The following is a 12,404-nucleotide window of genomic DNA, read 5'->3' as shown; positions in this document are numbered from 1 at the left end:
ATCACAGGGATTTTTTCCCTGCATGGGTATCTAAATTACAAGGACACCCTCTTTTACTAATACCTAAATTACAGGGACGCTATTCTGTAGTGATATCTTAATTATAGGGACACTGCCCCGTGCAGATATTTTCATCACAGGAACACGGCCCTGTATTAATATTAACATTACAGGGGCACTGCTTTGTATTCAAATCTAGATTACAGGCACACTGAGCACTGTCCTATTTTAGTATCTAAATAACAGGGACAATGTCCTGTATTTGTATTAGAGACACTGTCCTGTATTGATATCTAAATAACATGTACACTGCCCCGTATTGATATCTGAATTATAGGGACACTGCCCTGCATCAGTATTCACACTACAAAAACGCTATTTTTCATATTTATATCATAAGTAAGCTTTCTTGTTTTGATATTACTGTTACATGGAAACTATCCCGTGTTCATATATTACATGTAAGCTCTTGTTTTTCTATTTCTATTACATGGCCGCCATCCTGTTTTAATGTTTAGATTACAGAGACGCCATCCTGTTTTAATTTGTACATTACAGCGACGCTATCCTGTTTTAATGTTTACATTACAGAGACGCTTTTCTGTTTTAATTTTTACATTACAGAGACGCTATCCTGTTTTAATATTTATTACAGAGACGCTATCCTGTTTTAATTTTTACATTACAGAGACGCTATCCTGTTTTAATTTTTACATTACAGAGACGCTATCCTGTTTTAATTTTTACATTACAGAGACGCTTTTCCTGTTTTAAGTTTTTACATTACAGAGACGCTATCCTGTTTAATTTTTACATTACAGAGACGCTATCCTGTTTTAATTTTTACATTAAAGAGACGCTATCCTGTTTTATTTTTTACATTACAGAGACGCTATACTGTTTTACTTTTTAATTACAGAGACGCTATCCTGTTTTAATTTTTACATTACAGAGACGCTATCCTGTTTTAATTTTTACATTACAAGAGACGCTATCCTGTTTTAATTTTTACATTACAGAGACGCTATCCTGTTTTAATTTTTACATTACAGAGACGCTATCCTGTTTTAATTTTTACATTACAGAGACGCTATCCTGTTTTAATTTTTACATTACAGAGACGCTATCCTGTTTTAATTTTTACATTACAGAGACGCTATCCTGTTTTAATTTTACATTACAGAGACGCTATCCTGTTTTAATTTTTACATTACAGAGACGCTATCCTGTTTTAATTTTTACATTACAGAGACGCTATCCTGTTTTAATTTTTACATTACAGAGACGCTATCCTGTTTTAATTTTTACATTACAGAGACGCTATCCTGTTTTAATTTTTACATTACAGGTAAGCTATCCTGTTTTAATTTTTACATTACAGAGACGCTATCCTGTTTTAATTTTTACATTACAGAGACGCTATCCTGTTTTAATTTTTACATTACAGAGACGCTATCCTGTTTTAATTTTTACATTACAGAGACGCTATCCTGTTTTAATTTTTACATTACAGAGACGCTATCCTGTTTTAATTTTTACATTACAGAGACGCTATCCTGTTTTAATGTTTACATTACAGAGACGCTATCCTGTTTTAATTTTTACATTACAGAGACGCTATCCTGTTTTAATTTTTACATTACAGAGACGCTATCCTGTTTTAATTTTTACATTACAGAGACGCTATCCTGTTTAATTTTTACATTACAGAGACGCTATCCTGTTTTAATTTTTACATTACAGAGACGCTATCCTGTTTTCATTTTTACATTACAGAGACGCTATTCTGTTTTAATTTTTACATTACAGAGACGCTATCCTGTTTTAATTTTACATTACAGAGACGCTATCCTGTTTTAATTTTTACATTACAGAGACGCTATCCTGTTTTAATTTTTACATTACAGAGACGCTATCCTGTTTTAATTTTTACATTACAGAGACGCTATCCTGTTTTAATTTTTACATTACAGAGACGCTATCCTGTTTTAATTTTTACATTACAGAGACGCTATCCTGTTTTATTTTTACATTACAGAGACGCTATTCTGTTTTAATTTTTACATTACAGAGACGCTATCCTGTTTTAATTTTACATTACAGAGACGCTATCCTGTTTTAATTTTTACATTACAGAGACGCTATTCTGTTTCATTTTTACATTACAGAGACGCTATTCTGTTTTAATTTTTACATTACAGAGACGCTATCCTGTTTTAATTTTTACATTACAGAGACGCTATCCTGTTTTAATTTTTACATTACAGAGACGCTATCCTGTTTTAATTTTTACATTACAGAGACGCTATCCTGTTTTAATTTTTACATTACAGAGACGCTATCCTGTTTTAATGTTTACATTACAGAGACGCTATCCTGTTTTAATTTTTACATTACAGAGACGCTATCCTGTTTAATTTTTACATTACAGAGACGCTATCCTGTTTTAATTTTTACATTACAGGGACGCTATCCTGGTATCGTGTATCAACAGTGGTACAAGTCTGATAGGGGGATTCGCCGTGTTTTCCGTACTCGGTTTCATGGCCAAACAGCACAATCTTCCAATAGCAGATGTTGCCAACGCAGGTGATATATTCTTATTTAATTATATCATATTTTTAACTTCACAATTATATTTGTATACATTTACACATGGTTTTACATTGTGTGTATTACATATATATTTATTGCATTTTGCCAGTGAAATACAGGAATTATTATAATTAATAAAACATATTTTTCACCGCAGCGATGAGCAGTAAAATTACATGATTTTCCAGTGAAATATCAGTTTTTGCAGTAACAATATATAGAGGATATTCAATGGTTTCCCGTTTAATATAACATATATTTCACGAGTATGACAGAATATTGATATTTTCACGAGTGCGAAGCACGAGTGAAAAATATCGAAATATTCTGTCATACGAGTAAAATATATATTATATTTAACGGGAAACCGTTCAATTTTCTTTTTATTGCCTTTCATATACTTAAAAACGAAATTAAAAACATCGAAAATTTAATAGTGTCAAAAAGTGCGGGAATCAGTAATGACGTCATCGCTTTGTGACGTTCCTCGACGTCAACTTGACGGCGCCATTTTGAAAGGACTGATCAACGCAATTTAAGTGTTTTCTGCTGTTATCGGAGAATATTTGCATAGACAGCTAACGTCAAGTGAGTATTTTGTCAAAACCTGGTCACAACATTTCAGAAATACAGCAAAATAACCAATTTATCAATCTCCGCTTCGATTGGAAAAATCGGCAGGTTTCATAGAGGTGAATACAAAGATCCGCTCTCATTGGTGAGAAACGGAAAACTTATATTTTCACTGCAAAACTTATATTTTCACTGCAAAATCTTATATTTCACTGCTCATCGCTGCAGTGAAAATATAAGTTTTATTGGTTTGATAAATTTCTATATTCATTGGCAAAAATGGAAAAGTGTTTTTTTTTTTTTTTTTTTCGTATTGACCAATCAGAGTGAACTTTGTATTCTCCTCATGGAGACTTGCAGATTTTTACGATCGAAGCTTAGAGAGAAGGATGGGTTATTTTTCATGTATCAAAAGTTTCAGCCATTCCCTAAGGACAACAACGATTGTTTTCAAAGACTTAGTGTAACGTTTGGAGTATTTCATTCAAATTTTTGAATTCAATATGACAATTATGGTTTATAACAAAGTTTAGGGTCTCATATAACACATAATCAAAAGCAAAAGTTGGGTCCTTCCGCTCAAATATTCTCCACGGTAGCCATTTTGTAAATGGGTGAATTTCGCAGTAAACAAATTTAAAAATCTAAAATGTTTACCTGTTAATTATTATCTCCTGAACTTTTGGAAAAAAATTAAATCGGACTTACGAAATTTATATCAACATTTCTTATGGATAGTTACCTATTAGGCCACATATCTATTTTCTTACTTCATAACATACTGGCCAATCAGTGGCTGACAGACATTTTATCCTTGGCTCAACTTTCTATACCCAGGGGATGTTTCAAAAATCTATTTTTTCAATTGGTTGGTTGTTTCTCTAATGGTTTTGAGACGTTCACTACATCTTGCCTACGCCGTCGAAACTCGGTAGATTGTGACAGAGGTTTAATATAGTTAAACGACCGAAACCACATAATACAAATAAAAAAATAAACAACACATTATTATTGTTTTAACGACAATCGCAATTTTTCAGCCTTACACTGATAAAGTCAGAAATCCCCTGTGGCTGGGAGTATCCCACTTGACCATCGAATGTATAGAATATCAGATAACAGACGAGGTAAAAACTCGTTGTCATTTAGTAATATCTGTCCTGGATTAATATCTTAATTACAGGGACGCTATCCTGTTTTAATATTTATTTACACAGGGACAACATCCTGTATTTATGTTTGCATTACAGGGCCGCTATAAGAACATCGTCCTGTATTGTTATATAAATTACAAGGACGCTATCATGTATTAATATCTAAATCACAGGGATTTTTTCCCTGCATGGGTATCTAAATTACAAGGACACCCTCTTTTACTAATACCTAAATTACAGGGACGCTATTCTGTAGTGATATCTTAATTATAGGGACACTGCCCCGTGCAGATATTTTCATCACAGGAACACGGCCCTGTATTAATATTAACATTATAGGGTCTCTGCTTTGTATTCAAATCTAGATTACAGGCACACTGACCACTGTCCTATTTTAGTATCTAAATAACAGGGACAATGTCCTGTATTTGTATTAGAGACACTGTCCTGTATTGATATCTAAATAACATGAACACTGCCCCGTATTGATATCTGAATTATAGGGATACTGCCCTGCATCAGTATTCACACTACAAAAACGCTATTTTCATATTATATCATAAGAAGCTTTCTTGTTTTGATATTACTGTTACATGGAAACTATCCCGTGTTCATATATTACATGTAAGCTCTTGTTTTTCTATTTCTATTACATGGCCGTCATCCTGTTTTAATGTTTAGATTACAGAGACGCCCATCCTGTTTTTAATTTGGTACATAAAAGAGCTGCTATCCTGTTTTAATTTTTACATTACAGAGGACCGCTATCTTGTTTAAGTTTTACCATTACAGAGACGCTATTCTGTTTTATTTTTATTACAGAGACGCTATCTTGATTTAATTTTATTACAGAGACGCTATCCTGTTTTAATTTTTACATTACAGAGACGCTATCCTGTTTTAATTTTTACATTACAGAGACGCTATCCTGTTTTAATTTTTACATTACAGAGACGCTATCCTGTTTTAATTTTTACATTACAGAGACGCTATCCTGTTTTAATTTTTACATTACAGAGACGCTATCCTGTTTTAATTTTTACATTACAGAGACGCTATCCTGTTTTAATTTTTACATTACAGAGACGCTATCCTGTTTTAATTTTTACATTACAGAGACGCTATCCTGTTTTAATTTTTACATTACAGAGACGCTATCCTGTTTTAATTTTTACATTACAGAGACGCTATCCTGTTTTCATTTTTACATTACAGAGACGCTATCCTGTTTTAATTTTTACATTACAGAGACGCTATCCTGTTTTCATTTTTACATTACAGAGACGCTATCCTGTTTTCATTTTTACATTACAGAGACGCTATCCTGTTTTCATTTTTACATTACAGAGACGCTATCCTGTTTTAATGTTTACATTACAGAGACGCTATCCTGTTGTAATTTTTACATTACAGAGACGCTATCCTGTTTTAATTTTTACATTACAGAGACGCTATCCTGTTTTAATTTTTACATTACAGAGACGCTATCCTGTTTTCATTTTTACATTACAGAGACGCTACCCTGTTTTCATTTTTACATTACAGAGACGCTATCCTGTTTTCATTTTTACATTACAGAGACGCTATTCTGTTTTAATTTTTACATTACAGAGACGCTATCCTGTTTTAATTTTTACATTACAGAGACGCTATCCTGTTTTAATTTTTACATTACAGAGACGCTATCCTTTTGTATTTTTTACATTACAGAGACGCTATCCTGTTTTAATTTTTACATTAAAGAGACGCTATCCTGTTTTAATTTTTACATTACAGAGACGCTATCCTGTTTTAGTTTTTACATTACAGAGACGCTATCCTGTTTTAATGTTTACATTACAGAGACGCTATCCTGTTTTAATTTTTACATTACAGAGACGCTATCCTGTTTTAATTTTTACATTACAGAGACGCTATCCTGTTTTAATTTTTACATTACAGAGACGCTATCCTGTTTTAATTTTTACATTACAGAGACGCTATCCTGTTTTAATTTTTACATTACAGAGACGCTATCCTGTTTTAAGTTTTACATTACAGAGACGCTATCCTGTTTTAATTTTTACATTACAGAGACGCTATCCTGTTTTAATTTTTACATTACAGAGACGCTATCCTGTTTTAATTTTTACATTACAGAGACGCTATCCTGTTTTAATTTTTACATTACAGAGACGCTATCCTGTTTTAATTTTTACATTACAGAGACGCTATCCTGTTTTCATTTTTACATTACAGAGACGCTATTCTGTTTTAATTTTTACATTACAGAGACGCTATCCTGTTTTAATTTTTACATTACAGAGACGCTATCCTGTTTTAATTTTTACATTACAGAGACGCTATCCTGTTTTAATTTTTACATTACAGAGACGCTATCCTGTTTTAATTTTTACATTACAGAGACGCTATCCTGTTTTAATTTTTACATTACAGAGACGCTATCCTGTTTTAATTTTTACATTACAGAGACGCTATCCTGTTTTAATGTTTACATTACAGAGACGCTATCCTGTTTTAATTTTTACATTAAAGAGACGCTATCCTGTTTTAATGTTTACATTACAGAGACGCTATCCTGTTTTAATTTTTACATTACAGAGACGCTATCCTGTTTTAATTTTTACATTACAGAGACGCTATCCTGTTTTAATTATCATATTACAGGGACGCTATCCTGGTATCGTGTATCAACAGTGGTACAAGTCTGATAGGGGGATTCGCCGTGTTTTCCGTACTCGGTTTCATGGCCAAACAGCACAATCTTCCAATAGCAGATGTTGCCAACGCAGGTGATATATTCTTATTTAATTATATCATATTTTTAACCTTCACAATTATATTTGTATACATTTACACATGGTTTTACATTGTGTGTATTACATATATTTATTGCATTTTTCCAGTGAAATACAGGAATTATTATGATTAATAAAACATATTTTCACCGCAGCGATGAGCAGTAAAAATACATGATTTTCCAGTGAAAATATCAGTTTTTACGGTAACAATATATAGAGGATATTCAATGGTTTCCCGTTTAATATAAAATATATTTCACGAGTATGACAGAATATCGATATTTTCACGAGTGCGAAGCACGAGTGAAAAATATCGAAATATTCTGTCAGACGAGTGAAATATATATTATACTTAACGGGAAACCGTTCAATTTTCTTTTTATTGCCTATCATATACTTAAAAACGAAATTAAAAACATCGAAAAATTAATAGTGTCAAAAAGTGCGGGAATCAGTAATGACGTCATCGCTTTGTGACGTTCCTCGACGTCAACTTGACGGCGCCATTTTGAAAGGACTGATCAACGCAATTTAATTGTTTTCTGCTGTTATCGGAGAATCTGTGCATAGATAACTAACGTCAAGTGAGTATTTTGTCAAAACCTGGTCAGAACATTTCAGAAATACAGCAAAATAACCAATTTGTCAATCTCGGCTTCGATTGGAAAAATCGGCAGGTTTCATAGAGGTGAATACAAAGGTCCGCTCTCATTGGTGAGAAACGGAAAACTTATATTTTCACTGCAAAAACTGCTCATCGCTGCAGTGAAAATATAAGTTTTATTTGTTTGATAAATTTCTATATTTCACTGGCAAAAATGAAATAAACGTTTTTTGTTTTTTGTTTTTTTTTCGTATTGACCAATCAGAGTGAACTTTGTATTCTCCTCATGGAGACTTGCAGATTTTTACGATCGAAGCTTAGAGAGAAGGATGGGTTATTTTGCTATATTTCTGAATTATTCAAACTATGTTATGACAAAATACTCACTTGACATTAGCTTTTCGTGCACAGATTCTCCGAAAACGCTTAATTGAGCTGATCAGTCCTTAAACAATGCATTCAACGGGAAACCATTCAATATCCTTTATATATTATTTATATTATGGTTTATAAAGAGGATATCGAATGTGTTTATTTTTAAAATTATCTTTTTATACTGACAACAGCAGTCGAAGACGTCTACTATGTTTTACAGCATAACCTTGATGTTTTGTGTATAGATGTCGTCTGCTCATTTTTACAGTATTACCTTGATGTTTTTTGCTTAGATTCCGTCTTTTTACATTCTAGGCCCCGGTCTCGCTTTTATTACATACCCTAATGCCGTCACACAGATGCCGATCTCTCCGCTATGGGCGACACTTTTCTTTTTGATGATTGTTCTACTGGGGCTTGACAGTCATGTAGGTCACAATACAAACATATTACAGTAAAAGTTTAAACTTTGAATTATCAAACAAAAGCACATTAATTATTTAATGTTTCAAAACGTATCAAATATAATTACAGTAACTGTTCATTGTTGATATGTATTAATCTTTTTATAGCTGGATTTTATCTGATACCAAATGTGAAAGTACAATTCCAGAAACAGTTTGTGGAATTCCAGCACCAGAGTTTATACGCATGTGGGTTAATGTTGCATTTATAATTAAAAAGAACAAAAAACATCATGTTTTAATATAAATTCAATATTTAATGATTTCCCGGTTAGTTCTGTTTGTTTTTTTGATCGGATTTTAATGTTAGGTGTCCAACGTCTTTATCGGGATGTTTTCGTCGTTCCTCGTGTTCTCGCGTGGTCACGTGACCGTCACGAAGGACTACATTAACACTTGGTCGGTAAATATGGCCAGAGCACCCGACCAACGTATTTTGTCGTACAAACAAATATGATACACTTATTCATCGTGCTAAGAAACCGAGAAAAAGTGCTGTACATTCTTCTATTTATTCAAGTATGGTTACATAACGGCGTTATAAACTGGTGTTAATTGAAGAAATGCCGATTAATTGACTACTTTTTAAGTAATTTTGACGATGTTTGTCGTTTTCGTAAGAATGTACAGCACTTTTCGTTGCTCTCATACAATTACCTTCACGCTCGTACCTGTTTCATAAGTATTGATTTAGGGTAGTCGGGTGCTCTAGGACGATTCATAGAGCAAGTGTTAATGTTCATTCTCCAATATTGGAACTCTTCAATGTTTTAAGTATCGAAATCGGCATATAGAAACGAACAAACGTTAATAAACGAATGCAATGGATCGTAATTAATTCAATTAATTATTTACAGATGATTTCCAAAGACATAGGGTATAGTTAGAAGTTTTCGGTTGTACACATGCAAGTTTGTAAATTCGTCACTGTGATGAAACCACCGTCCTCGTCGTTGCCATGACAGCCGATCGAAGCTGCGATCACGAATGCACTGACAAAGTGAAAGTTGAAGTATTTTTCGCAACATGCGGTTTAAACTTAAAATTACAATCACACCTCATATTGATTGGGGTTGTTTAATCATACCTGATCAATTGAATTATCAGAAAACTAACAAAAACATTAAAAAACACAGAACGAAGCCTTCGTGTCAGGCAGTGCAGACACAACGCGGGATCTGTAAACAATGTGACGTCATTGGAATGTACAAGTTGCAACAATGTACAACAATGTATATTTTACATGAATACACTAATGAGCAACAAAACGGGACGCAACATTAACCCACATGCGTAGTTTGCATATTTATACAGCAATGCTACTACTATCTACGTGACGCTTTAAATAAGGCATTTCTTTGTATATCCAAATCAAAATCAAGACGTGTGCTATATGAAATACAGGATTATGGGATTGACTAGTGGTTCATTTATTTAAAAAATATTTATTGACTGGAAAAATTAATATGAACGTATTTCTTAATCCAACGAGAGTAATTCCTTAGCTATGATCTATGTTGTGTCTTTTAAGTTTGTTGGAGTTGAAGCTGTCATCTCGTCAATCATGGATTATTTTCCGAACATGAGACGAAAGAATCGCCGGATGGTGCTAGTGGGGGCCTATTGTCTCCTGTCCTTCCTTCTCGGCCTTTCCCTAGTATCAAGGGTAGGTTTTATCTTCATTCAAAGGTTTCTATACAATATAGGATTTTGAATTGTAGATCTATAGAAGATCAAAAGCAATTTTCAGTGTGATTTAAAACCTTAAGATAACATAATCGCCTATAATGCAAAGGAGAATCAGGTGAGTCTCCTATTAAAATATTACACGAGTTGTCATTCCAAAAAAAAAAAAAAGGAAAAAAAAGTAGAATCAGTTGGGTCTCCGACTAGAATATTACACTAGTTGTCATTAGGAGAATCAGGTGAGTCTCCTATTGGAATAATACACGAGTTGTCATTAGGAGAATCAGGTGAGTCTCCTATTGGAATAATACACGAGTTGTCATTAGGAGAATCAGATGAGTCTCCTATTGGAATATTACACTAGTTGTCATTAGGAGAATCAGATGAGTCTCCTATTGGAATATTACACAAGCTGTCACTCAACCCGATCATTCTAATTCACACCAGACATGAACTTTACTTTCTATTAGATGTTATCTCCTGGCTGTTTGTCATATGGTTTCTGATAAGACTTTTGTTGACCAAAGTTATTCATATTCAGAACTCCATTGCTGGATACCTATGGTCGGGATCAGATTATAGAAGGGAGGACGGCTTTAAAAATGAAAGGCAGGCGTCCAGTATCAATTGAAAACTTTTTTATACATGTAAATTACATATATATATCTATATCGAAATCAGTATGGTGTATTCAAATTAAGAAGAAACCAATGTTTAAGTTATACAATTATTAACTATTGAATTTATCATTTACATGTACAAGTAGTACTGTTTCATTTACATACAGTTTTCTGTGATGTGATGTTACCATTCTTAGATAACTCTTCTATTGATTCTTCTTGATTTCCATATAAATACTTTTTACTAATTTTTTTGTACTTTGTATGAGTTCAGACTTATATGACACTCTGTACGTAAATAAGAAAACGACATCTTTCAGGGTGGGATGTACATCTTCCAGCTATTTGATTACTACGCCGCCAGTGGAATGGTACTGTTATGGTCTGTCTTCTGGGAGTTGGTGGCGATTGCCTGGATATTCGGTATTGTTTTAAGAAACATTATATTCTATTTTTTAAATTCCAGCATTGCTTGTGTTATGTTCAAGAGAGAACCAAACCCGCAATGCAAATATGAACAAATTCCCGGATTCATGAAATAAATTCATTGTATGCCACTGGAAATGTACAGTGTAAATAAAATGGGTGATAATAATAAAATTTATCTTAATATTGTAAATGTCCAGAAATATATATTTCGATGTGACAAACCCTTTTTTTGTTTTTTTTAAACGCAAGGTAATGTTTTCCATTCAATGAATGTTGTATTTCTACTGATTTTGTTTTTACTGTCAAGGTGCTGACCAGTTTTACGACGCTATTGAGATGATGATAGGATCACGGATCAACCCTTACCTACATTTCTGCTGGAAGTATCTGTCACCGGTTTTGTGTATGGTAAATATGTGTTCGAACGTATGTGTCGATACTGTTTATAGTAAATATAATGTTTCGACCGTTTGTATCGGTATTATCTATGGTAAATATATAGAGGTTACACACAACGAGTAGTTGCTGGATATGGAATTTATTTTACACGAGTAAGGCATTTTTTTGTATGTTACACAAGACAAGAGATCTAGCAATGTTTTTGCAACTTAAAAAAAAAAACACACCAACACACCAGATTTACGAGTGTGAAATAAATTCCATATCCAAAAATCACGAGTCGTGTGACCTGTTTCTACTACAATAATATCGGCTTGAATCAAAGAGAAACTTGGCCAAGTATTTTCGCGCATGTAAATAAAGTGTACAGGTGAAGGGCGGGACCCAGTGATGTGACGTCATTCGAGTATTTTTGACGTCAATAACAATTGCAGCTCGGGTCATAGTTCGAATTCTTGACCAATCAAAAGACCGAAGGCCACATTCTACTAGTGGAATATAATATATATACATGTATATCAAACAGTCTGCACTTTTATAAAATGGCTCGAGAGTGGAATAGCACAGCGTATTGTGGTAGAAAACGTTTTCCACCGTTTGTATCGGTAATTTGTATGATATATAAAATGTTTTCTAACGCATGTAATGGTTTTATGTTTGGTAACTATAATGTTTTCTACCGTATGTATCAGTTCTATTTTTAT

The 12,404-nt window shown here is 33.2% G+C and overlaps 1 protein-coding gene across 1 annotated transcript in view; it reads left to right on the top strand.

Annotated features, from left to right (window-relative positions):
• The window catches only part of LOC117344306 (sodium- and chloride-dependent creatine transporter 1-like), a 31,460-nt gene that overhangs the window by 16,157 nt on the left and 2,899 nt on the right, over window positions 1-12,404 (top strand). Inside the window, exons 10-14 of the mRNA XM_033907009.1 lie at window positions 2,465-2,589; window positions 8,418-8,530; window positions 10,098-10,232; window positions 11,193-11,295; window positions 11,609-11,709. Coding sequence (XP_033762900.1) covers window positions 2,465-2,589; window positions 8,418-8,530; window positions 10,098-10,232; window positions 11,193-11,295; window positions 11,609-11,709 — 577 coding nt within the window. The remainder of the gene's footprint in view (window positions 1-2,464; window positions 2,590-8,417; window positions 8,531-10,097; window positions 10,233-11,192; window positions 11,296-11,608; window positions 11,710-12,404) is intronic.

Source organism: Pecten maximus, chromosome 15 (assembly GCF_902652985.1).
Source record: "Pecten maximus chromosome 15, xPecMax1.1, whole genome shotgun sequence".
In the NCBI taxonomy this organism is placed as follows: Eukaryota; Metazoa; Mollusca; class Bivalvia; order Pectinida; family Pectinidae; genus Pecten; species Pecten maximus.
The sequence above is the reverse complement of the archived record's forward strand: the minus strand, read 5'-3'. Positions and strand labels throughout refer to the sequence as shown.